The 27,617-nt window shown below is 42.2% G+C and overlaps 1 protein-coding gene across 4 annotated transcripts in view; it reads right to left on the bottom strand.

The window, feature by feature from the left end:
• The window catches only part of SDK1 (sidekick cell adhesion molecule 1), a 405,671-nt gene that overhangs the window by 109,010 nt on the left and 269,044 nt on the right, over window positions 1-27,617 (bottom strand). For all 4 annotated transcript variants that reach the window (XM_074596464.1, XM_074596462.1, XM_074596465.1 and 1 more), the window contains exons 13-18: window positions 25,937-26,039; window positions 24,642-24,818; window positions 15,840-15,976; window positions 8,993-9,140; window positions 7,986-8,126; window positions 4,127-4,308 (exon numbers count right to left, since the gene is read on the bottom strand). In XM_074596464.1, coding sequence (XP_074452565.1) covers window positions 4,127-4,308; window positions 7,986-8,126; window positions 8,993-9,140; window positions 15,840-15,976; window positions 24,642-24,818; window positions 25,937-26,039 — 888 coding nt within the window. The remainder of the gene's footprint in view (window positions 1-4,126; window positions 4,309-7,985; window positions 8,127-8,992; window positions 9,141-15,839; window positions 15,977-24,641; window positions 24,819-25,936; window positions 26,040-27,617) is intronic.

The following is a 27,617-nucleotide window of genomic DNA, read 5'->3' as shown; positions in this document are numbered from 1 at the left end:
GCGCTGCACATCCCCGGTGGGAGCGGTGGGGAGAGTCTGCCGCGGAGGCAGGCGGCTCCTCCTGGGAAGCCTTCTCTCTCCCCCACGCTCCCGGCTGACATCCTTTGCTGCGCTACCGACTGCAGCAGGTGCACAGAAAAAGTCTCTGCAATTCTACACACGCCGATAGTTGAAATTCAGTAGTGTGAGATTTGGCACTAACTGACGAGTTCTTGCTTCTTGCAGCTGGGAAATGCCTTCTTCCTTTCTTGCATGACTCTCACAAGGATGAAATTTTACCCTTTATGGAAGAGCTGGGGGACAGGGACCTCATCAACACAACTGCTAATTTCACAACCTTTGTGAAATCTTTTTTTTTTTTTTTAAAAAAAAAAAAAGCAGTAGATGGCAAATGACACCTAACAGTGACAAAACTGAGAGATATAAAATCCAGCCACTACAACTCCAAACTGGTTCTGCACAGGAGCAGCAGGACGAGTTGGGCCCAACTTGGCCATGGATGCTTCAAGGCTGTTGGTATGTTCCCCAAAAGTAGTGAACAAGGATCTTCAAGACGCTTTTGCCAAGAAAACCGGAGGGGAAACTAAGGGAAATCTCTCTTCACTGAGATAAAACTGAATGCTTGTAAAGGACGCTCCTTACTCAGAGATTCCTTTTTCAAGATTATTTCCTACATGAAGTAGGAAGTTTTGAGTTAACAGAGTTTTCTCCAGCTCTTTTGTCTCAGTCCTTATAAATTTCCCTGATTCACCTCCTACTGCCTACGAAGAAACCACTTTGAACTCAGCTGAACAGACTCATCTTGCTTTTATCCTTCTCTCCACACCATCAAAACTCACTAGTCTCATGACTTATTCAGGATGGGCCTTTTGCTCAGACTTTCCTGGTCTTTCAAGGTGTCCACACACAGCACAGAAGGGAAAATAAACCAATATCAAACTACATGTTGAGAACGATGAACTTTAGCACATAAGACTGGCCTTTGGGGTGTGCATTAAAAGAAAGACATAGCACCTAAAGTAGACACAAAAGCTGGTTAATGTCAATACAAGGAGCCTAATAAAAGTTATATCTCTTATAAATCTTGCCTTGCCTAAATCTAAGGAGTGGTGGGAGTTTTTCACAGAGAGAGAAGTTCAGAAGTATTCATGCGAGTGAGATAAAAGGGACAGACTCAAAGTAAAGGATGGAAGCTTCTGCTTTCTTAATTCAACCTGCAGGAAAAGGTAAACATGTATAATATTGCAGAGGAGGGACAACATCATCACCATCCAGAAAGACATTTATACATCCCACAAAGCTACTCTTATACGAAAAGGTATTGGGAAACTTCAGTTTTTCATATGGCAATGAAAAGTCCTGCAGGACACTGTTTAAGTAAGTAAAAATCGCCCTATGCAGAAGGCTGGCGCAAATCCCCGTGAAAAGTAACATCAAAGTAAGGAACAGCTGGAGAAACTCCGATGAAGACAGACCTATATACACAGAGCATCAAAGGATTAGGCTGAATATCACTCCGAAAGGACTTTCAAGATTTAGAGACAGTCAAACTGTCTGACCCCAGTGCTAGGATGTTCAGTGCTTCGCCAGTAAGTCTTTCTGACATTTTATCTGACTGACATTATGTGCCAGTTTCTCTACGAGTTTGCATCTTTCAGCACCTCGTGAGTTTGGCCACATTCTAGAAGTTGGTGATTTTTGAAGAGCTTTGAGTAGCTGATTAGTTATCGGTGGCTAAAGCGATGCCAGAGGACTAATACGGGATTAATAGACTAGGGTCTGGTATAAATCCACAGCTTGTATGGCCAGTCAATATTCCCTATGACGAAGATGCCAATGTGCTGATCGGCTCCTGCCAATGGGTTGATCTGCTCCCGGGGTTCATTTCCTGCCAGGCTTTGACTGCATAACACACTTGATTAATACGAGGTATTCCAGGTATTTTTCATCTGCAGACAGACAGGTTCTTGCCAGCATAGCTCACATCATTTAATGCATGTCAGAATAGAGGTGGCGGCGGTGGTAGCAGGAGAGGGGGGATGGATGGGAGTGTGTGTCTTTGACATTTATCTCCGCTCATATTAAAATCAGAATATGATTTACAAGGCAGTTTTACACAGGGCTTTTTCTTACTCCTGGTGGTTTGGTTTAGGAAGGACATTCCAGAGCAAGAAACAGCCACTGGCTTCTCCTGTCATTTCCCAACTACAAGAGAGACAAAGGAGCAGAGTTTCGGACAGTGGTGCGCTACATGTGGAGACCTGATATCAATCCAGTTTCAAATGATACTGATACCAATCAGCCACCCTTGTCAACTGTAAATGTAAAAAGGCTTCAAACTCTTTTTAGAGCAGACCGTATGCCTTTGCGCAGAAACCCAGCAAGGCATTCTTTAGGAGACGGCACCATCCGTGAAGTAGTTATTTACTGCTATAAAATAAAAAGGAAATATCCAGGTTTTCTTCTATGTCTACCCACCAACGAGCATTTAGGAACTACATAAAGACAAACAGGCTGTTGCAGGCTGTCCTGCGGTCTAAACACTTGCTGATTAGTATGAACGCAAGACTGACTACGCTTAATTTATAACAGAGGATTTATATCCTTATAAATGACAACAGACAGCCAATCAATAAAGGATGATAATAACAGCACATAATATCAAGGGAAATTAGAGTCAATTGCAGGGTTTAAGAAAAAGTGTGTGAAGCCCAAACCCGAGTCTCAATAGATGGAAGGGTAAGGTGCTATGACAGCCTAAAGTGTGCAAATAAACAAAGTAATGAATTACAAGTATACTCACAAAAGAGATTAAAATTCTGTGTGCAAACCAATTCTCAGCAGAGATCTGGTCTTTAGTGGGATACAAAACATTAATCCTGGCTGCAAGGAGAAGACTTTAAGAAAAACATTTCAAGGTCTGCTATAAATACTCCTAGAAGGAGGTTGAGTGTGTCTAGACTCGTCTAAACTGTGAGACTTTGCATGCCTTAGGACAAAATATGGATAGCTTCCTTCTTTAATTGTTCTGGTTAATTAGTGTTTCATATGAATAATCTTTTCCTAAAGATCTCCCCACATCTGAAACTAAATCCAATCATGTTATAATGTACTCCTAGTAACAATTAACAAACAACTACGTATTCTTCACTGATTGTAAATTAACTGATGTACTGTAAAACTGCAGGTTTTTAAAATAGTTTAATTGCTTTATGACAACCGAAGTAGAGACCGTGTACTGTCCAGTGGCCAGAATCCAGCACAATCCTGCAATTATGGGAATATATGAAAGTTTTAAGGGCCTGGTACTTAATTATCCTATGGATCTTTATACTAATCTAGAGGTGTAAACATGCCTTACGCTGGTCGTAAAAAGTAATTACACATCCTTTTGTTGATGTAATTTATTCTCTTCTTAAAGCACTTACCAGAAAGGTGTGGGGGAGCTGAAACATAAAAATCAGGTCTTTAAAGATCGTTTTATCTTCCTCTTCGCAAATGTCTGCACCATTCCTGAAACGCTACAAAACACTCTTTCTCCACAGGCTGTATCTCTCTCCCTACAGTTCCCTTACAATTCATTCCATATTTCTAAAACAAGGTATTCTGTGGTTATCACGAGTAACGCAGCTGGTTTACTCAGCTTTTGTCTCCTACGTTGCATATGTGGCATACTGCATCTCTTGACCAGGGTAAACCCAGTTCCCTGCCATATTCTCTCCGACTCTCCTGGCAGAGTAACCTCAGCCCCTGCCTGTCACACGTCCTATAAATTCATTCCACTGGACCCCAGCTCTCTTCAGCATTTCTAGTTATTTCTATTTATTTCTTATGCTGCGGCTGACTCCGACCTGCGAGTGCGGTAACGTGTCATCACGAGGGTCAACAAAAATTGATAATTTTTGAATTCGCTCACCGCTTTTTCCACAACAGAGATAGTAGGAGAGTCTCCTCTTGTCTCTACTTAGACGTTTCAAATTTGTAGGTGTTTCCTTCCCCAAGCTGTCTATCAAATTTGACTGAACTGACCATTCATTTTACAAGTTGCTGGGTGGGACTACCTCCTCCTGAGGAAGCTGGGCTATAAATTCTAACTCTAAAGGACACACTGGTCCGATTTGCTCACCTCCCTGTAACGTGTACTCTGTCACAGGTCTGCTGAACGCTCCCAGCCCAGCTCCATTGTAAGATGCCACCTGGATTTCATACTGGGTCCAAATGATCAGGTCTTTCACTAAGCAGTAGTTAATTTCCGCACTGGTGATGTTCTTATACTGGTATTCTCCGGGGAGGCCGGCCAGGCGATACCTACCATATGGGAAGAAAAATGTGCTGGTTAATTAGATGGTATCAATTATAGCAAATATCCTGACTAGCAAAATAGTTTCCTTTGTGAAGAGGCGATATGCAAAATTTACAGCAGAATTATACAGAGAGTAATGAAAAATAATCAGAAACAGACTAACTCCTGATAAGACCGTATCGTGTTTGACTGCTATAGTATTTATAATCTGATCTCACTGAGACTGCACGCTCAGGGCTAAACAAAACGGGTATTTTATCCATTTTTATGGTTGCAGAAAAAATTACTGCTTTTTAAATGTGGCTTGTCTAGTAAAAGCTGTGATTTAATAGAAAAAAATCGCCCAGATGTGATTTTTATCAGGGTGCTGCTGTAAATCAGCTTGAGAAATGTCTTCTTCCTTCTCCTCTGAAATCTGAAAGGAAGAGCTCAGAAGGCTTTGACCTTCTGGAATCTCAGGCATTGCCACCTCTGGCTTCCACCAGGATTGACTTCACAGCACGATTAAAATAAGGACGGAATATATTTGAGACTTAAGGATTGGTTAAGCTTCGGAATTCCACCAGAAGGGCTGTAGAAACATGGATAAGTGGTAAACAGCCCGACAAACTTTCTGCTGAGACATGGGAAGCTGAAACGCAGAACATATTTTCCCACGTAAACACTGTATTGCAGAAAACAGAGCCCCTTTGATGTGTCTCTTTAGGCCAAAAAGCTATGGAGAAGAACTAAATTACAGAAAACAAACAAACCTCGCAAATCTGTGAATGTGAATAATACTGTTTGTTTTCCTTCCTTTAGGAAAACGGCGCAATGGATGCTTGCAGCATGCTGGTTCACAAAATACCAGAAAAACAGCGACCACGTAAGGGGCACAAGGCATCGCTATTCCATGAAAAAGGCAACTATGGAGACATTTGTATTTTTATTCGCCACATAGCTTTTACGCACTCTTATTCATCTTTTGCTTCACAGTCATCACCAAAAGCTTACCGACACAGAGCGATTTCATTGACACCTCACAGTCTGCTTTTAAATTCATCTAAGTTAAATCGGTGCCATTTCTCCAACTAGACAACTTTGTGTATCTCAGCCACAGGTTTTGTTCTAAAGTTTTCTTATAAAGAGATCAGTTCATAATCACTGCCAACCCCTCTATTTTCTGCTGAGGAGCTGCTTGCCTGACCATATTTTGGCCTACTCAATACTCGTAATGCCACACTGGTGCGATTCCATTTGTGAAACACAAACGGAAATAAAGAAACATCAGCCCTCAGCTGAGTTTATGGAATGTCTTGATCTTTTCTACTTTATGCAAAATCTACCTTTTCCTTTCTTTGGTCCCCTGTGAAGGTTGTACGCTTCCTGGCAAAGTCATTCCTTTGTGCGGCAATGTTTTGTCTCACACCTAGCAGACAAGGTGTAGAGTGCTCCTGTGATTTAATCTTTTATGCTGTTAGCATGGCAGTCCTCTAAATGCAATACTGCCAGCGAGAAAAAGGGCAGAGGAAGGAGGCCAGTTCACAAATGTCATGTCTTCATGATTTTTCTCACCGTGGACTTTGATGTATACTCCATATGACTTGTGCAGTGCACCTTCACTTTTAAAGATCAGGTGTGTCATCAATTTAGTACCTTGCATGTCTCGCGCGTTAGGTTTCTGGGATGCGTGGTGGGTTTCATTTTTTTATACCCTAATTCTACAGAAATCAGTGCAGACACTTTGCTATGGCCACACAATTTAACTTGGAAGAACAGCCTGCTTCATTACTTGGGACAGTTGTGCTATTATACGATAAACTTAAATTCCTGTTGAATAAATCGTTTCTCTGCTCTGTAATCAAGACAAAACATGTCGACATCAAAAATGTTCACAGCTTGAGTGTAATGAATATGATCACTCTCTTAAAAAGGAAAGAAAAGTTAGCGCGAGGACAGGGATCGATTAGGCTGATAGCTGTTGTAGGAAATACCTAAGTTAAACATTATTGAAAATGCTATATGGAGAAACCAGAACGGATTGCCAGAAGTAGGTTGCTAAGGGATTGCTTTCTCAAAGGACTTAATGCTGCAACTGGGTAAGACTCAGCGGGAATAGCTAAGGAATTAATCCTGTCGTTGAGTAGACCAGCTTGAAGGAGAGAACTGTGCAAACACCACTTGTACCCTGTGCAAATGGGTACCCAAGTCTCACGACAAGGTTCTAGCACTAGACAAAAATCACAGAATCATAGAAGGGTCTGGGTTGGAAGGGACCTTAAAGCCCAGCCAGTGGCACCCCCTGCCCTGGGCAGGGACACCTCCCACCAGCCCAGGTTGCTCCAAGCCCCGTCCAACCTGGCCTTGAACCCCTCCAGGGATGGAAGTTACAGCACCTTTTCCCACCTGTCCCTGATGACTGGCACAGCTTTCAAACTGAGCCCAGCTCTTAAAACTGTAAGCTCTTGCACAAGGCTCTCACCACCGTAATGGGCTCGGTGCAGGTGACAGGGAGATTAACAGACTTCAGCTCTGCCTGCAGAGAGAAGGAACTTTCCAGCACTATTTTGAGAGCTCACCAACGCTCTTAATATCACAAAAGCATTTCCATCCATGCCAGCAAAAGTAGTAGCACACCATGAACAGGATTTTGGCATTTAAACTGTAGCGTTTAGTTATCTTTTAGCAGGTCTGGAGGATGTTGCATTAAAAATGTCAGCAGCCTGCCTACAATAGGCTGTAACCGTCACTTGGAAATGTGTCAGTGGTGGTGCAGTGATTGGGAGTTTCCCACAAAAACTCTAATTTAGATAAAGCCTCCCTTCCTAAAGGTGCGGCCCCAGCTGGCCGCGAGCACTGCAGGATATGGAGGATGCCAAAGGAGCACGTAAGCTGCGGCTGAATTGGGTAGGCGTGAACAACCGAGTCACAAAAAATTACAGAAGGGAAATGCTCTGCAAAGTCTCTCAGTGTGGCAACACGCTTTCCAACACAATAAATCCTGTGTAAGCAGAAAGACTGGATCTATTCAGAATTCCCAGTTACCTGCGTGAATTGGTTTCTCATTAACACACAGAGACGGGGCTGAAAGAATCTTACTCAACTGACTGATTTTCAAAACCAAATCAAGGTCTGCCATGATGCATCTGACCTGTCATTCCCTCTCTACGTTTTGTTTGGCACAAAACTGAAGTTTATTGATTCTATTTTTGCTCTTCCATAGCGCAGGAGCCCTGTTGTGTCTTTGATAAATTTAATTAACCTTTCCAGCAGGAAGCTGAGATTGTAATAAGCAAATCAACGTCTGCAATGCATAGGCTGCACTGTACCAACTCCCCGCGTGAACGGTTTTAGTACTTGGTGCTTCACTTCACTTTGAAAATGGCAAAAAGCTCTCTGGGTGTTGAGAGCCTCCGCAGGGAGCCAGGCCGCTTCGGCAGCCCATTCGGAGCAGCCAGTATAGCTGCCGGTACCTAGTATAGACAGGCTGGAATTGAAGTGCCCGCACCCTTGTGGCCGCTGGAACAGAGGTGTTTTGTCATCTGTAATAAACCAGGGCAGCCACAGAATTTTTAAGTAACAACTAATATATTTAATGAAATTAGAAATATTTTTTAATATACTCTTAACTCACACCATTCTGAATTCCCTCATGCACACGCGGATCCCATCTCCAGACCTTCCAGGTTAGGAAATTACTTACCTTAGGATGTACCCATGAAGAACTCCATTGTGTTCGCTCTCGGGAGGAGGTTGCCACTGGACCATGATCGACTGATTGGTGCGCCCGCTGGCCACTATGTTTTTCGGTGGGGCACTGGGGGGCTCCTCAGGTAGCATCAACCTAAGTACAAAAGAACGTGATGGAGGTGGGTGTTGAAATAAACGATAGATAACATTTCTATTTCATGTATCCACTCCACGTGAACCGGTTTCGTTTATCAAAGTCTGCTGACTAGAAAGAAATATAACGCTGATCAAACTGCTGAAGACATGCATGAAATAGTTACAACAAATCAACATAATAGGAAATCAGTTAAGCAAGCAACAAGACAGACAGCTGAGGTAACCTTATTCTCTCTGAATCACCCAGGCTGCTACAACTCTTTAAAAAGATTACAAGCCTGAATGAGTTAGAGCTCAGGTCCAGTGTCTGTGACTCCTTCCAAATTGTTTCTTTCAGCTCTTTCAATATTTTTCATATCAAACTCCTACATTTTGAAAAAGCCATTTAGAGTTCAGCTCTTCTGCAATTCAAGCTCGCAGCAAGCTTTGGTTCACAGAAGAAGGGGGATGCATTTGAAACTAAACTTGATGAAGCCATCCTTCTATGTCGCATCTGGGTGAATTCCAGAAGTGACATTGCAATGATCGGGCGAACGCTGTGCTCCTTGCTGGGCTAACTGCTGCGGCTCAGCACAACAGCGAAAAAATACTTCCAAGATTCTCCTCAACTGATACTCTGGAAATGTGAGGGCACCTCTTCCATCGCGGGCTGATATCCCGCGTCGCCTAATTGCCATCATCACCAATTACTGACAGCTGCAGAGCACTCTCCAGAGGCCTGGGTAATGCTAACTGCTCCGTTCCCCAATTATTGTGCACAAGATAACTTTATTTTATTCATTCACGAACAATCGGCGGGTTTTTTCTTCCCGATAGTTCCAGGCAATGGTACCTCTAGTACACGGGTATTTATTTTTACCGTACCTGCTGGTCTCAGAGCTGTACTGGCCCTTTCCCACCTGGTTAACGGCACACACCCTGAACTGGTAGGTGCGGGCTGGAGTTAGTCCGCTCACAGTGACACCGGTCATCTTTGGGTCAAGATTTGATAGGTGAACCTTCCAGGGAGAATCTGTTGGAATAATTTACATGTGAAAAGAGATGGAAGCGCTTGTTAAAAGCCCCGCAGAAGCGAGAAAACGCCTCTGACTGCTCAGAGCTCTTTGTGCTTGTTTTCCTCAGAGGAACTTTGGGGAGAAGTTTCTTTTCAGCAGAAGAAACCTTCCTGTCAGCCCACACGGTTATGCAGATTGCACATTTGTCTACTGGAAAGTGATGCTGCACATGTCATGGCATAATAAATAAAAACTATATTCATTAACATTTTAATAAAAGAGGAAACAAGCATGATAAAGACAGATGGGCTGTGTATTTCACAACCCATCTGTTTGGCAGGCCATTACACCGCCACACCCCTGAGTGGCTCCGGTGGAAGGACCGTAATGAAATTCCGAGGCAGTTCGGAATATCTTCCTACCCAGCTTGCAAGCAGGTGTAGAAACGTGACTCTCTCTGCCAAATCAGCCCTTTGCTGTAAGACCTGAGAAAGCTTCTGCTCTGGATTCTACATCTGCATTTTTTTCGTTTTTTCTAGAGACAGTATATGGCATTTGGTCTAATAACTTCCTAGGAAGATTCTCTGGTATAAACAGCCCTGGCAGCACTACAAAACCCTCCTTGTTGGTTCACATACTTGACATACCGAGCTCCTCTGATGCCCAAATTACATTTTCAAGTTTTCAAAGAGGTCAGCAATGAAACATGTTGAAAAATTAAATATCCTGACTTCTTTTCTCCGTAGCCTGGTGTCACATATTCTCCCCGAAGTCATGACTGGAATAGTCAGGGAGAGGTGACATTTGGTCTGTGTTGCAACAGTACACCAATGGAATCAGCCAATTTAAAGATTTGTTCGGTTTTTAAATAATACCAGCTGTTTTCATGCTCCCTGCTCAAAATTACTAACACTTCTGGAAATTACTGAGGAGCTAGCTGTAGATTTTGGCAACGTATCTGTGCATGTTGCTCATCAGAAGTGCACTGAAGCTCCTGGCAGGTCACCTAGACGTCTGCCTGAAAATGAAGATGAGATGTCCCAAATGTGGAAGGCTGCTAAGCTTCACACCAAGATGTAAACCACTAATTTAGTGCTTTTCTGGCAGATTCCTTAGCAAGTTTAAGTCCTCTGGGGCGTGATGCCAGTTGGGCTATAAACACTGCATCTTTGAATTACTCAAAATATATTTATTCCAGTAACGACTTTCCGAGAACAAAGTCTTTTTTAATAGGAAAACTGACACAGCAGAATACTGGGAGTGCTGGAGAGGGACATTTGCACAGCAGTCGAGTTCCATCCATGCCAGTTGTTGATGATTTACCATCAGTCACTTTGGCTGCAAGATCTTGGTGGCAATTCGTCTTAGCTGAATACTGGGAATGCTTCTTTTAGGAAGACCTTAGAGGAAGCACACCTATGCTACCTAGAAAAGCATCGGTTAGGAGTTTTTTGCAACCTAGTTCCTTCTGAATTTTATCAAGCTTCTCTTGAGGCTTCACAAACAACTGTTCACCTTGTTACAGCCAGAGAGCACAACAACAAATCAAGGTAAGCCGACGTTAAGGTATGGCTGACTTAGTACATTGCCTGAAGCAGCTTCCAGAGGAAAATGGAAGAGAAGACACCAACGAGAGAGTGACATACCCTTGCATGAGCTACTTGGGTAGTGGTCCATTTCCTAAAGCTTTTCATTTGTTTACTGCTAGTGTAAACACCACCTGAGAGTGCTTAACCCAAGCAGCTCAATGTAGTGAGCAGTTTGATTCAACAACAGGGCCTATTAATCTCTTCAGCACCTTGGGGCTTTGCTCTGTTTATATGCTGCATCTGTAGAATACTTTATTTATTCTTTTTCCTCTCCTGGTGGAAGATAAAAGATCTGGCAGGAAGAGAGATTAAACTGAAAACTAATATAAACGAAGCCTATTCATCTCCTGGGCACTCCGATTCGTAAAGGAAAGTGGTTTGGGGAGGGTTTGCTCGCTCACGAAGCAGTGGATACAGTGAGCGTGCAGAGTATCTTTAAAATTTAAATGTCAAGTCTTTTTTTTGGCAATCAATAAACTAAACATTTCGAAAGGCCGTTCTCCCTCCTTAAATACACAACAAACCCCAGAATTGTACAGAAAATTGTTTTACCATAGAGAATAACAATTCTGACATCAGAAACGTGCCGTAAAATTTTCTACACCGACTCCCTTCTCCTCTAGGGACGGGCTGGCTGTCACTCGCCTGTCCCAGGAAGCCTGGAGAAGCTCCATGGTGACAAAAGACTTGCCAGGTCAAACTATTAAATAAGCTTCTGTTAGATTGAGCAGACTGTGCTAATCCTTCATTTAACTTAAGCTGCCCAGAATGTACTCTGGGCTTTGCTTGCTCGCTCTGCCGCTGTAATTGCCGCTGTCTGAAAAACTTCCATGTTTAGCTGTCCGTCGTCTCAAGGATATTGGGTATTTTGAATTAACTCTGATTGCCTCTCCAAGTGAATTTATTGGAAACGAAGCAGCTCACAGGCTACTCTCTAGTTTACAATGTGATTTGGGGGGTTTTAGAAATGACTTTTGTTCCGTCAAAAATTTTTGGATGCGCTTGTGGTGCGGTCAATAACGCTGCTTACTCACCAAGAGGCATTTCTTCTCTATTTCCCTCCCTACCTCACAATTCATGCATTAATTGCAAATTCCTCAAAAATCATTTCTAACTTGATATTACAGATTAGATCTAAAGTAGAAAACTGATTTTTGCAGGTTTGGAGTACATTTCCATCTCCTTCCTTCTCCAGGGGTTTTTGCATAGACGGTATATTGGAATTTGCCGTACTGCAGGAGTTTACTGAATTAATCTTTCAAATCTTCGTGACAATATGACATTGCAGAAAGTTCAAATAAAAATTAAATGGTTCATCCTTTGTTTGGTAGGACTTCAACAAGGCCTATCAAATACCTTTTAACGCTATCGTATCTCGTTCTGAGTCACAGCTGTAACGAACAACACAGTTTTACTTTGATTTTTGCACAGATTTATCAATGTGTTCAATTTTTATCATTTGACTATTCCTACCAAACTCAGTATGACAATTCATAGGCTTTGAGTTAAGCACGTATAGATGCTTTTCACAGGAGCCTTTATTATCTCCTCGTTGGCACAACAGGATGAATCTGAGTTATATCATTACATCACACAGCACAGCTATCCCAGAATACTATAAAAATGGGCTTTTATCCTAATTGTACTCGGCAGAATTCTTTAAGTATTAACTCATTTCTTCAGATAAAAGACTATTCAGAATAATTTTTGATTAATCCCTGAAAATTAAACCTTCTTGGAATAAAATAAGCATACCCCCTTCTAACTCCGTGAAGATACTTCATTGGAATTCCTAGGTATATCGCAACAGGGGCTAAACAGGTCATGAAACACCCAAAATTATATTAGTGCAGATGACAGCAACGCGTGAGACTATTTATTTGAAAATCCTATTTCAAATGAAGGTTCGCATTCCTGGCTCTGTGTGGGCAGGAATACTTAATGACTGTGTTTCCCTGGAACTGTGTTTTTCAAATTAGATTATAAATTTGCCCCCAAATGTTTAAGGCCATATGTCTCAAGTCACCCACAGACACGGTCTACTGTGAACACTTGTAATTTGAGAATTATTGCATTGTGCCAAATACATTCATTTTAAAAATTAGGTGACTTGGTGACTAGAGTCGTTCATATTTCCAGCAATTTATGTGTACGATCTGCCACTGTTTTTTCCTCTAATTAAAATAGGATTTTTATATCTCTTTACTGAATTGATATTAATGAAAAGGAGATCTAATCCATGCCAGGTGGAGTGACACGCCTCTCTCTAATGCAGCTAGTAATTAGTCCCCTGAAATTTACACTCATTATTTTGAACCCTCATCAGCTATTTCTCTGAAACAGATACCGTTATTATGCATTCATGTATGGTACGTGCTTCAAAATGTACAATGGATCCCAAAGCTATTAGGAAATTATTCAAAGCAAAACAGCGAAAGAAATGAACAAAACTAGGCTACGTTTGGGCACCTGTAGCTGCAAAGCAAAACCCATGTATGAAAACTCCACAGAACTAAGAACAAAGTCTCCTGGGCGGTTTGCTAACTGGAAAATAACTCATAATTCTGGTGTCCCTCCCTAACTTTTACGTCTATGAAAGCAAACGGGGATTAGGGTGTTGAGCATATCGTGCTGCTGCTGACAGCGAAAGAGCTCCGGGCACGAGAAGATGAGCTGACGGGAGGCACACGCCGCTCCTTGGCTCTTTCTATGGCACAAACGGGAGAGACAGAAAACCTGAATGGAAATTTTCTTTGAAAAGCGAAGAGAGATTCTGCACAGTCGTATCAGACAAAACTATACCCAAACAAGATCAAACGTCAGCTTTGTTCACAAACATCCCGTGGGATGAGGCGGGGAACAAAGGAAAAATGGTGTTTTCCAAAGGAGTAGGAGGTCTGTAGAAACTAAATATTAACCGCACACTGCTGAGATCAAAATAACTCCAAAAAACTAACACTTCAAGAAAAGAAGAAACCAAAACAAGACAGTGACAATATGCAGACGTCAAAGTCAGCTTTCCAAACCAAAGTCACTGTTGACATTGCTCCACTATTCTGTTGGCATCCGTAAAGCTGAGCAACAATATGTGAAATGAGAGAGAAAAGCAACAGTGAAATATTCAAGGGCTCGGGTTTATCTCTGTCCTACTTCTACGAGCAACCATTTGAGATGGTACATAAAAGCAAAGCAAATAAAGACACAGATGAAAACTGAAAGGACAGCAAGATCTAGAATATTTCTGGGAATTAAGATGCTCCGTTCACAACAGTCCCGGTCTGCCTTTGGTTTTTGCAGCTGCAAGCTTGCTGAAGTACGTACACCTATGATTTGTGGTAATGAGACTCTCTCAGTGGTAGATTGCAATGCCATCAGCCAAAATTTTTGGATCTATCACGGAGTGAACGAGGGTTCACAGGATCCCGTGGAGCTCCGAGGGACTGTCTGCACGATTTCTGGCGAGCTATTGTTGATTTTTGCTGAGCCTCCTACAAATTTCAGTGAACGAATTATAGTGTTTTCAAAACGACGGCGTATTTACCCTGTTCCTATACCAGAACAACTGCAAAGCGTCCTTGCTGGAAAGGCACTTGAAGACCTTTCAAACTTCTCCTGGCGCCGAGTGAGCTGCCTCCTCTTTTAGTGGCTCTTCTCAATCAGCAGAGCCCAGCCCAAGGACCCAGGTGCAGCCCTTCTGCCAGCTCTGCGCTGCCTCCGTGCAAACACAGCTCCAGCGCATCGCGTTCCCGGACTGGGAGTTTATTACCTTGTCGTTGTCAAACCCGCTGGGAAACACGAGACACAAGGGTAACGTCCTCGAGTGAAAGAACGGGTAAGGAAAAGCACAAAGGCTGTTACTGGCCTGTAGTCGATGGGAGGGGAAGGAGAGAAGGGCAACCATAAAAAAGAAGGTGGTGATAAAATGGTAGAGAGGGGGTGTGAGTGCAGAACGCTGAATTTTCTGAGTCATTTGTTACAAAAAGATCATGAGCCTTTGCTCGAAAAGAACGGTTTTAAGGACAGCAGTCCTGGGCATGACTTGGGATTTCTGCTAGGATTAGAAAACCGCACGTTGCTTAACAGATGTCAAGATCATCAGTTCTGGGACCTCCGCATCTGAAAAGTTATGCACTCCAGCCTGCAAAGCAAAAGGGTCGTATGTGATCTGAAGCTCAAGTTCCATCTCAAGCTCTCTGTGTGGCAAAACAAAATGCTACTCTCCAGACAATCAGAAATCAAGACTGTTTCACATTCAGTTATGCAGTGGCTAATTTCCACATGTCAGAAAAAGTGACGCTTTTAATTTTTTCATCAAGAATCAATTGTTAGGCTTGAATTTCCAGCTCTGAGGGTGACGGAGATTAGAAAGTATTGCCAAGGTGACCGATTTCCACATAACCTCATCTTTCCATCAACTCCTAAAGAGGCATTAGCGGCGTCCCTGAATAACCTTGCAAACCGAGCCGCAAAGGGCCAGACACACCGCATGACAAAACGGTGAGAAGTGGCAATTCACAACGACCAGGTTTGTAACCCATGAAGCCAGATATCTGGATAGCTTACAGTTAAGCATCCTCCACCACCTACCTAAAAGAAGGGTGTAAAATGACAATGTGGGGAAAGAGGAGAAAATACGTGAACCCATACACGTATAAGGTAGTAGCTCCTATTGACATCCAAGTTTGTTCCTCTGACAGACGATGGGTTCCTTATATTATCGTACTGCCTGCATTTTTCAGGTAAAATGGGGGATCTAAATGCATCAGGATACCTACAAACCCATAAAAGACAACAGTGGGAAGAAATGAAATATGACTACTGCTATTTTATAGATGTCGAATAGAAGCGCTGATGAAGGAGCTGTTGTGCCTAAGTCCAGCTCGGCAATGCTGGAGGTGGAACTTTCCTGTATAACAATTCCACCATTTTAGGCCTCTTTTTGTTGATTAACTCTTTCAGCGGGTGAATAGTTGAACGTAAAACCCAGGGCTTCCCCTTCGTGCGCATCATCTCTCATTTAGCAAGCAACGGTAACATTTTCTTAGCAGCTGTGGTGAAAGGTGGGGCTGAAAGAAGGCTGAATAATTAAGAAGAACACGAGGTTGAAACAGGTTTGACTTTACTCACTGTTCTCAGAGAGCTCGACCATGTAGTAGAGAACAGGGCTGTTTCCATCAAAGGGACGCACCCAGGAGAGCATCACGCTGCGGCTGTACGAGGAATTCAGAGTGGCCAGAAGGTTCTGAGGGGAATGAGGCAGCTCGCTATTAAGGAAAAGAGAAAAGGAGAAAAAACAGCACAGAAAAATCAATCTACATTTCATTCAGCTACAGTCTTACAGGCAGTTAAAGGCACACGGCATCAGACTCGTACGGTGATACATATAAAACTACCAGCAGCTATTGTACAATTAAATAAATGAAAGACATCTCTGAATTCGCCACAATTTTATCTTATTTGGGAAAAAAGAGAAATAATTTATGCCGAAAGTCCCAAGGCTGATGCTTAGAACAGCTAATGGAAATGTTGTTAAATGTGGGGAAAAAGCCAATTTTCATACTGTTTTTGATTGAGACAACTTGGTCAATAAATTTCCCCTCTCACTTTTTTCCCCGTTCTTACAATGATGTCCTAGCAATGTGACAGCGGTAATACGTATCAACAGTAAAACACATGGGAGATATGATTTCACGTAAAATTTTTCATACTCAAGGAAGCAGAAGACATTGACACTATCCATATAGAGCTACTAATCAAAATTACCATATGTATTCTTAGGCTACAGAACAGCTTGATTTACTCGCGGATTCAGGCTTATCCTGCCATGGGTAGAATCTTTCCTTCCTATAATAAGGATTTTTTTGGAAGCACCCAACCAGAAAATGTAGTGAAAACGCCTGCAGAAACCCCATGGAAATACAAAATGAAACATTAAAAAACAAAAATAAAACAGCAGCTCAATTAAAATGTGTAATTTCTACACATAAAGGCAATTTGTGGAAAAACATTTCATTTGTACTCATTGGCTGAAAGTCGGAGGCTGCATGGTGCAGTGAGAAAACTAAATTCTGCTACATCCCTTAAATGCTGATCTGCATTGAGTGATAAGAGCCCTTCAGCCATTATATCTGCGTGATTTCTGCCCCTCGTCATCCTGGTTCCTGGGGAGGACAAGGGTCTCGGAGCGGAGGAAAAGCAAGGAGGACCAGTCTCACCCATTCAACCTGCTGCTCCTCCCCGGGAAAGCCGAGGGTAACCCTTCCTCAGCACACACCACCGCTAATCTGCTCTGGCCAGGGCAGAAAGCCACAAGAGTACTTCACATGCTTAATTTAAAAGCGTAGTAATTTCTGGTTGTAATGTATCATGCTACTGAAGGCTTATAGTTATTTAAAAACCGCAGCTCCTTAGCCACTCACAAAAGTAAATACAGACTCTGGCTTTAAGCCAGAACAATAAATATGTCCTGGATTTGGGTTTCTACTGGAAGACTGAGGAACATATGGAGAGCCAGACAATAGATTTATTATTTTTGTTAAAACTGTGTACGCTTTTGTTTACGTGTTTATGATGGCTACACGCTGTGGAGTTAGCGAGGAAAAAAGAAAAGGTTGCTGGAGGAGCCAAGGAGTGGCAAAACCCCACACAGATAAGGAGAGAACACAAGTGGAAGACACTCGCCTAGCCCTCTCTCCAGGCTAGAAGGGTTGGTGCTTCCCACGGCTAAACCTGAGACTCAAAGTCTCAGCTTGGCTCCTTTGACTTTTAACTCCTAACCAAATTAGCAGCAGGGTCACCCCACGCTCTTTCTGTAGGAGACATGGAGTGACACCTCAGGGTGTGATTCAGATCTTAACTTCATTAAATCGCTTGCTCGAGGTGCCTTGATTACGAGGAGCGTAGGCTGACTGCATTCTCACCGAGGTCTGGGCACGCAGCAACCAGCTCCGCCTTTGGATGCACAGACAGCTTGGGCATGGCCACTTTGGGCTAGAAGGAACACCAGGCACGGGAAAGAGCACGTACCGGGCAGATTTTGAACAGGGCACTGCAAAATTTTGGATAAACAAGTTTAGGGAAGATGGGGACCTGGAAACAGAGCAGGAGGGCAGCCGGCCTGCAGGAGGAAACGGCAGAATAAGCCTGTGGTTTGGAACGTGTGGAGCCGGGGTTTGATTACCCAGGGACTACAGGAGCGTGCTACTTAATTTTGAATGAAACATTACATTATAATAAACATTAAACCTCCACTATAATTTATCATTATGTCCTAAGCAAGCTGGTTGGAAAAGTGTTTTTACGATTAAGCTGGCAAAGGAAATTACTGAAGGAAAGAGAGTGAAACCTCTTGTTGTGACACGGCTCGTGGAAGTCCCAGTCGCCGCTTCGTTGTCTCCAGGCCCTGTGGGGAAGAGCTCGGAGCCGGGCTGCAGCTCCAGCTTCTCCCAGCAGACAATGCTCACACAGGGATTGCTGAGGGGGAGCTCACAGCAAACATCCCCACATAGCTCCTTTCCTAGGAACTAAATAAAAAATCTCGGAACATATTAAGGATATCTTCAGGGTGTGCATTTACTAATTAATCTTGTTTCCCCATACACATAGAAGGGCTGAATTAACAGCTCATTTGAGGACTGAGGCTACAGGACCAAGGAAGACTTTACAGCGCGGTCTCTTCCTTAGGGTACAAGTCTCTTGGAGGAGCGGGAACATTCCCTTCGTCTTGTTTTTTTTTAAAGCACAAACTGAGTTTAAACGTGTGGGGTTTTTTTGCAGAGGATTTGGGTTTAGTTGATTATTTTCCTAGATTGTCAAAAAATGGTAATCAGTCCTCAGCGTGAAGGAAACGGGCACTTTCTGTTCAGGCAGAGATTGAGTAGCGTGAGCTGCAGCGGCCATACAGTACACCTACCTCCACTAATATCATATTCTTTAGCCATATGTGTCCACACCAAACAGCAACAGATGGTAGTTACAGATTTAAATCCCTCAAGGCAAACATAACAAGTGCCTAAGAAACACACCTGGACAGAAATAAATATTTAAAACTACAAAGACATTTCAGCACAGAAGCGTACTTCTCTCTTTGTAGCATATAAAAGCAGAGATTAATAAATAGTAATTCCTACTTTAGCAAGCACTTACACTTTGTCTCCTTCTCATTTGGTACCGCATACTGTGTGGAAGGGATGATAAATGAGTCCTGCACCACCATCATGAATATTCACGTTCCCAAAAGAGATCATTGCTTCTTTTTTTCCTTTAAAAGAATTACTTTTCCTTGCTGCTAACATACAAGAAATCATTGCAGGGAATGGTAATTTAATCCCTTCTTCGGGATGAGAAGGACCTCAGACTAGAACTGCTGAACTTCTGATACACCAAGAAAGTGGATGAGGTTTGGGACACTAACACACATGGCACAGAACAGCCCTTCATTGGACACCGGAAGTTTAATTCCAGCATTATTATCTTTCTTTTGTTCACTAAAGTCCCAAACAGGAAATATCTGAAGGTTTTTCAGGATAGGATATCTTAAGACCTCACTCCTCTAATGCTGAAGAGTTGTGTGGAGGCAAGTTTTCCATAACTTACTTTGTAAGACAGCAAAATACATATACAGACACTTTTAAATCTGTAATTGATAGATAAGCCCAGGGTTAATGGCATAGCCACCAAGGTGACCCGAGGGAACTCTGACAAAGCAATTAAAATAGCGGATTTGCAAGAAAAGAACATGAAGTCATTGTGACAACCTAGGAGAGAAATATTAGCTAGTTGCAGATGATACATGTTCAGAACAGAAACCCTAATGTTTTGAGTCAGCTCATCACTGCCAGAGGGCAGCTGAAAAATTCACTCAGCAAACACATAGAGTGTTTTATAAAATTAGCTAAAAGCAGACTATTTGCTGAGGGAAATAAACCAGACATGGTTTGGAGAGATTTCTCAGAAAAATGGTCCAACAGCAGGTAATTAGAGAGACTGTGACTGAAGAGGGGATTACTAAAAAGGCAAGGGAGATTAAACAAGTTTTCTTGTCAGTTTATAAAAAGCCCCGCTCCTATTTCATAAATTATTTCCTAAATCAGGTCCACCATATAAGTTTCGCTCAGGAGCAGGTGGTTCATCTGTTAGACCCGATAACGTGGTAAGAAATTGAGGCAGGAGGCCTAAAAACGCACTCAGCCCTGATGGCTTTGCTCAGAAAAGTTTATAATGTTTTCAATTCAGAAACATGTCATCTGTTGCTCAGGACTTTCCAGTTTCTCTTGCAAAAGAACGCTCTCCAATTTCTAAACACAGGAAGGATTCTTACAAGGCATCCATTAGTTCTGAGGCTTTTTGCCTCTTGCAGGCCTAGAATGAGGTGGATTTTTGAAACTAAAGGCTTGCCAGGGCCCAGAGTGCACAGATTTATTTCTCATTTCATTCTGGTGGTCACCACAAGCTCAAATCTACACAGGACTTGGGAAAGGTTTTTGAATTTTATGCTTTCTTTTTGCTAAAACCACCTGCATTTCTGATCTATCTTCATTGATGAACAGACACAATTGTCTTTCCGAGTGGTATTTCTCTTTTGAGTATCAAGTGCATTTAGACCAAGCAGTGAACCTTACTTCTTGGATGACGTCTCAATATGGCTTGGAAAAGTAAATAGAAGCTTTCTTTTTAGTGAGGAAGGAATAACATATTTTCAAGTTTGACAGCCTTCCTGTTTTCACTCCCCGCAGAAAGGAAAAGGGATGGTCTATCGGAACAGAGGGATATGGGATCCATATGAGGGTACGGTTGCAATGAGACATCATTTTGATTTGTTACTCTGCATTGGTCTCATTGATTCTATTTTTAGCAATCAAGCTATTTTTTAATGGGATGTATTGGGAAGAAATTGGAAAAAGCAGCAATTAGAAATACTCTAGTAAAAAGGGTATCAAAATTCATGTATAAATGATTGACAAAGGCAATACTGGGCATTCTGGGCAACCTGCTGGGTTTTATTATAAGTGGTTAGCTCCCCTTTCTTGCATTTGAAGAAGACAGAATAATAGTTCTCTCTCTGGTGAAAGAAACTGAAAGAAGATGAACTTGCTGCCAGGAATAAATTGTCTATTTTTGTATTACATTGTCCTCCACATATTTTTGCATGGAGAAAGAGCCTAAAAGATTTTACTATATGTTATGACATAACAGAGAGTTGTACAGGGCTTTGATTTTCCAGCAATGCAGCATTACTGTATGTTTCAGTCACATTCATACAACAAAGAGATCTTTTAGTATGGACTGCAGACGGGCTGATATTGAGCAGCAGGTATCGTCAGGCATAGGTAGTAGTAATTCTGCATATTTTATATACAGAGAACCCTCAGGACACTTTGAGCCAGAATCAGCACAGTTTCCCATCGGGTAAGTGAGACACTGTGATAACTCAGCTTATGCAGCTTTAGGAACAAGTGTTTTTTCCTCTGTATGTATTTTCTTCTGTATGGTATTTACAGGACTATGAGAGTAAGTTAACTGAAGCTGGAACGTTTCATAACATACAATTATTTTCAGGATCAAATCCTATGACTTAGAGGAATGCAAGAGAAGCACAAGCTCCTCATCAAAAGATCTGCAAATGTTTCTGTATTTGCTGTCGAGCAGCTCTGCTAGGAAAAAAAAATAAGTAAAAAAATTAAAATCTATTTCTTGAAGAAGAGAAACATCACTTGCAAATGTTTTACCTCGTGCAAATCAAATCAAGTGATGTACATGAAGAATAAACACATTTAGAGGGAAGACAAATGAATGAATAGAGTATCTTGACTAGCAATTAGTTTCTGTGCCCAAGTACCATCAGTGCAAAATTGATGAGCAAGGTAACCTTTGGCTGCACTTTAGCAAGTTCTTCATTAGTTTTCTGGCTTTCCTTTTCAAATATTTTATTTCTTCATAGACACGCTGAGAAAAAATGATCCGTCCTGCTTGCACCACCAACGTATATGAGGCTGTGCTATCAGCATAGGTTCTTTTAGCAAGAAACAGTACCTTTTGCCCCAAGCCTGTCTTCCAAAAGGGAAGACAAAGGAAGAAAAAGTTTTCTTTCCTTCTTTTCACAGATTAGAAAATCAAACCACTCAGAAATTAAATAACTGAAGGTCACCCTGAAGGTTAATGGTTTTGAATTGAATCAGTTTGAATAGAAATCAGTAACAAACTTATTTGTGCCTTTGGAAATTTCTCTTGACATGCCTAGAGGTAGAGGAGGGACATGCTGGTTCCTGGGGGAAAAGAGGTGGTGAGACAATTGGAGTCGTCAGATAAAGCTGGGGAGGCTACGGTATTATCCATTGGTAGACTGCTCCAGTCTATAATTGGTTGAGAGGCCTCCTTTGAACATTTGTCTGACATTAGTGCTACTCAAGGCACTGAAGTGTAAGTGCTCATCGATGGGAATGTACATGCCCTGTTTGTTAATGTTCTGCACAAGAGAATTATCTGGGAGAATAGGGAACGTTATAGATCTGTCATTGCTATACGAGCTAGAATTTAATTTAAGCTTTACTTCAGACATTTCCTTTCCACACATTTTCTTCTTCATTTCACTTCTGTTGTATCATGTATCTCTATTTCTCACAGATTTGTGCTGCTGAGCCAAATGATAATGATGGAAGCTGCAAAGGAATGCAATGTTTTTTGGCGTTATTGCACTACCTGCAGCACTACTTTGAAATAAAATGTCACAATTCACAGTATGATTGAGTGACTTATCAGTTACTTTAGTCCTCTAAAACAGTGGGTCTATATTTCTTTAATTCCTCCAGGAAAAACAGGTTATAGACCATCAGCAACAGAACATCGGGGAAAGCGGAGATACAGGATCAAGAGCCTGTCCCAGTGCATGGAGAGCCAGCCAACACAACTGGAACAGGCCGGGGTGCAAGAAAGGCAGCCCCAGCAACGCACACGAGATGTGCCTCTCCCAGCTACCTCCCAGCACCAGTTTTATGGAGCATAAAACTCTTCCTCAGTGGTCAATGGAGAGCTGCAAGTAAATACATCTCCTGTGCTGTACTGGGCTGTGTAGGGCATTTTTTGCTATTAAGGATTAAGAAACGGTCAGACTGCTGAAGTGTTTAGCACATATTTATAGCTTTGCTTCAAAGTCCAGGTTTTAACATTCTTCCTAGTCTTTACTCCATAATTTTCTGCCCTCCATTCAAAAACCGCCTCGGAGAAAAGCAAGTATGGTTATATAGCAGCAATATATTTTGAATTGTCTTCTGCTCTTGGATTCAAACCAGCAGTAAAATGCACTCCGGGAGGAGAGCTGAGGAGTGCTTAATTAGAGAAAGAATGTATGACCGCTCTCTGAAAATGGGCATCTGATCTAGCCTTGGCACTGTCAGAATAATGCTGTATGAAACAGCCCTCTGCATAGCAAACCTCGGAGGTGAACCCATTACACTGCCAACAGCAGAAGCTGCCATCTTCTCAGAGACATCAGGCACGACCAGCAGAAACAGATGCAATTTTAGTTAAATTAAAGCATGCGGCACTACTCAAATAATAATTAAAAAAAGTCTACATAAAACATTACCTTCTTATTCACTTGGTCTGCTCTACACGTGTACCGAACCCACAGTTGTTGCTTTTAGTGATAAAAATAAAACGGAAGAGCACTTCACCCCAGTGGAATGACAGAAATAGAAAATATGGAACCCCGTAATGACATTTTTATAATCCTTTTTCAGAACTGAACTGCACTTTAAAAATAAAAACAAGAAAATGTTTAAAGATCCTTAGGAATAAAGAAAGGCATACGTAAAAAAAGTTTTCCCCTGAAAAATGACGTATAAAGAGAATGCAAGAGTAAGCAATACCTGTCCAGGGACCAGCTATTCTGATATATATTTACAGAGAAAACATACTAAAAGAAGGAAAACATTTTCCTATAACCTTGGCATCACAGCTCAGCACCTGGGCTTTATGGAACAGCCCTACAGCATGGGATAACAGAAGGATTGAGGTTGGAAGGGATCTGAGGAGGTCTCTGGTCCAAACTCCTGCTCAAAGCAGGGTCAGCCATGAGATGAGCCCAGTTTACCCAGCCTGGTCTTGAAAACTGGAGACGGTATTCCAGATGCAGACAACTGAAGTGTCAAATATAAGGGGGTAAAATCAAGTCCAACAATTCACTATGCTGCTGTTAATACAGCCCAGGATGCTGTTAGCCTTGTTTGTTGCCGGGGCATGCAGCTGGCTCACGTCCAGCTGCTGTCTACCAAGATCCCCAGGTTCTTTCCAGCAGAGCTGCTACCAGCCAGAAGTGCCCAGACTCTATTACTGCAAAAGGTTATTCCTCCCCAGATGCAAATGGTGCATTTTTCCGTGTTGAATTTCATAAGGTTCCCATTGGCCGATTTCTCAGCCTAAGTCCCTCCGAATGGTTGCCCTGCCCTTGAATGTATCTCAACTGTCCCTTACCCATTTTGCGTCACCTATGAACCTGATGAGCGTGCACTCCAACACCTCCTCCAGACCGCCGATAGCAATGCTGAGCAGGACATGTCTACCTAGACTCCCCTGCGGCAGTCCACTTGCTTCTGGCTTCAGGTGGACTATAACCTCTTAATCGTTATCCCTTGAGCTCAACCATCCAACTAGACGGACACGTACACGTGGAGATTCAGAGAGATGCAGTTACTTGGAAGTAACTTCCAAGGCTCCAGTTACTTGGAAGTCCAAGCAGTGCGGCAGCGTGCAAAAGGGAGGGCATTTCAAGGCGATTTAATTAAGAATGAACCAAGCCTAATTTCCCCTACCAAAAAAACACACCAAAAATTAAACTTACAGACTCCCCAGATCTCCTGGAATAAGATGCATGGAAAATGCCCAAGGGCATCTGAAACCAAGCATTGTATATGTTTAAGATGGAACACTCACATCACTTCTAGTCGAGCCATTCTGGAGTCGTTTCCTCCAAAGGAAATGACCTCGCAGGTGTAGTCGCCAATGTCACCTGACCATGTCTGGCTGATGAGGAGGGTCCCGTCTTTCTCTACGGTGATCCTGGAACTGCTGGATGGATTTATCACAACGCTGTCCTTCTTCCAAACATACCTGAGTATGACAATGATTCAGTTAATATTACTCAGGAGAACTTCACAAGAGATTTATTTGAACTGTGCTGTAAGATACCTGCTTCTGTAATCACACATTACAAACCCCGGCCCCCTGCGGTTACTTTCAGGAACAGTGCCTTTTACAAACTTTGGTTTCAGATCAGCGATCAGAATGAGACAAGTTACTATATATTTTATAAACAATACTATATAATTTACACGGAAAAAGCGATGTACTCATGTCCACATTCTGAAGTGCAGTTTCATCAGCATTTTAAACCAGAACATCATACTCTGAAGTGAGCAGCTGAGGTGTTGGCCCGTCTCTGCTAACCTGTAATAAGCTCAGGCTGCCATAATCACCAACACCTTAAAGTGCTGCGACAAGGATTACTAGAGCTCTTCCATTAAAACGCACACGTACCAACATGTCAGAGACTGTATAGCCCACGGTCTTACAGTTAGGTATCTCTACATGAAACTTCTACGCCTGTATTTCTCTTTCCAAAGTTCTTCCTGCAGTTCACCCTTCTAGCAGCCTCCAAGCTACTCCTTGTGTTTTCTTTCATTTGCGTTGCTTTCAGGCTACATGAATTTTCGTGGTAAATTTATTTTAAAATGGTGAGCTTCCTCTAAATGCTCTAGTACAAATTTTAATAGTTCAGACAAATTCTGTTTTCCTTTACACAGTTAAAGCAGAATATAGCCCCTAGCTATTGGGTTGTTTCCAAGAACATGGGCATCTCTTGTGTTGCTTTCAAGCACCCCAACATAAACACTTCTGAAATCCTATTCCTTCTCTTTGGCTTTTACTCTCATTAACTATCGGCTTCTGACAAGTTGGTTTTATTGATAGTGTATTAACCTTGACAGTAAAATCATGGAAGGCTATATTGAAGTCATGAAGTGGAACATAGCTCATTGTAAATAATACATAAGGCTGAAATGGAAGATGGGATTTATATGATTAATGATACAGTGTACAACCTTATAAGGCAGTAATCAGGGGTCTGGTGTTAAAATCTGGGGTCCTGAAACTTTTCACCTAATGCTATTCATAAAGCTTATAAAATTAAGCTCGGATTAACCACACAAACGAGAACTGACACCACCAACCTGATTGAAATTCTAGGGTCATGAGTTGCTTCACATCGCAGAGTGGCTGTGGTTCCTTTGATCACAGTGCTGTCCTCAGGAGGGTGGACAATGAAGGTGCGATCTGAAAGGAACACAAGCCATAGTTCAGGTGAAATTACAGCACTTTGACTTGGGTATTCACTCAGAGAGAGCAGGCAACTGAACATTTGTCATTCAAAGCAAGCAGGCCACTCCTCTTCAAGTCTTTGCTGTGAAGGTTCCCCTCCCTCTAATGTCATTGTGTCAAGACGAGGTGACACACTGCGGGGTGCAGAGAAGCAAAAGCAGCAGAGGGCACGAGTCGAGTCAGCAGTGATCTGGGTAGGAGGAGTGTTAAAGCTGTTCTAACTCTCACTTGGCTTGTGGGAAGCATCTATGGCAACTCCCCGAAGTCGTAAGGCAGCAAGTATGTTTGTAATGCATTATGAATGAATCCAAACATACATCGAGTCAGGAAACAATTCACGCTCTTTGGAGCAGAGGAAACGAAAACAAAAACACAGAAAATCAGTGCACAGGAAGAATACACTAGAAAAACATCCAGAAAGTGAAGAACTTAAATGGTGCCCTACAATCTCGTCAAGTCTAGGAAAGAGGTTACAGGAGGAGGAGCTTCTGGTAGTCTGAATTTTCTGTATAAGAAAGATATGCTGTTTACTGAAATGTTTCAAAACGTCTTTATTCAAGCACCTCCTGGAGACCCAGGACACAATAATTGCTGTAACTACAGCAACCAGATCTGGTGTGAAAGATCTCTATTATGCTTAACACAGAGTAGCAGCAGCAGATAGCATCAGCTGAAGCAGGTAGACAACAAGGATGAGTATAGAAGATATGTGGATAATGTTAATCAGTCCCAAATCCCTACAGAGATAATCAGCATCTACGGAGATATCTCATACATGCACAAGAGGAATCATCAGCAAAATCAAAAGCTAACTCTAATAGCATGGAATTTTTAGCATTATTCCTGGTGTACGTATGTATGCCTTCTAGCTTGATAATGGTGCTGCTGATACACAAATATTAGGTTATATTCACTTTTCTTTCCCCCCTTGAATGCAGTACGATGAACAGGAACTATCTTTAACCCGTATAAGAACCACGCCTTTGAGAATTAATAGGAAGGATCTCCTTTACTTGATCCATACACCTGGGTATCATTCAGTTTCCAACACCCTGCCATGTTTACCAAATCTATATTGTCGGTAAGATAGAAATACGATGGCAACGTGACACAAGTACTTTACGTTTACTACCGGTATTGTTTTCGGTGTTCCCAAGTTCAAAAGGAAAAAAGCTGCTGATTTAACTCGCACAGTTTTGGGATTAACAAATGTCATATATGCACCACACGTCAGCAGCATAATCAGTGCTTCAAGTAGAGGAAAGAAGAGAGGGCCCCAACATCATCATCTTCCCCGGTTTTAATTATTTTCAGTCCCAGCTCAGGGATCATTATTTCCTACCTTTAATAGCAAAAAACCACGTTACGCTTAAATTTAACTCACTTAGGAGTAACACAGGTGAAACTGTTGGATCAAACTCTTTTCCCCCAGCAGAAGAAATAAAAATATAGAGATCAAGGGCAAACGGCGAAGGACAAAATCATTTCATGGGTTGCCCTGTGCCGTGCCGATCTGTAGCGTGAGAGACCAGC

Source organism: Larus michahellis, chromosome 8 (assembly GCF_964199755.1).
Source record: "Larus michahellis chromosome 8, bLarMic1.1, whole genome shotgun sequence".
In the NCBI taxonomy this organism is placed as follows: Eukaryota; Metazoa; Chordata; class Aves; order Charadriiformes; family Laridae; genus Larus; species Larus michahellis.
The sequence above is the reverse complement of the archived record's forward strand: the minus strand, read 5'-3'. Positions and strand labels throughout refer to the sequence as shown.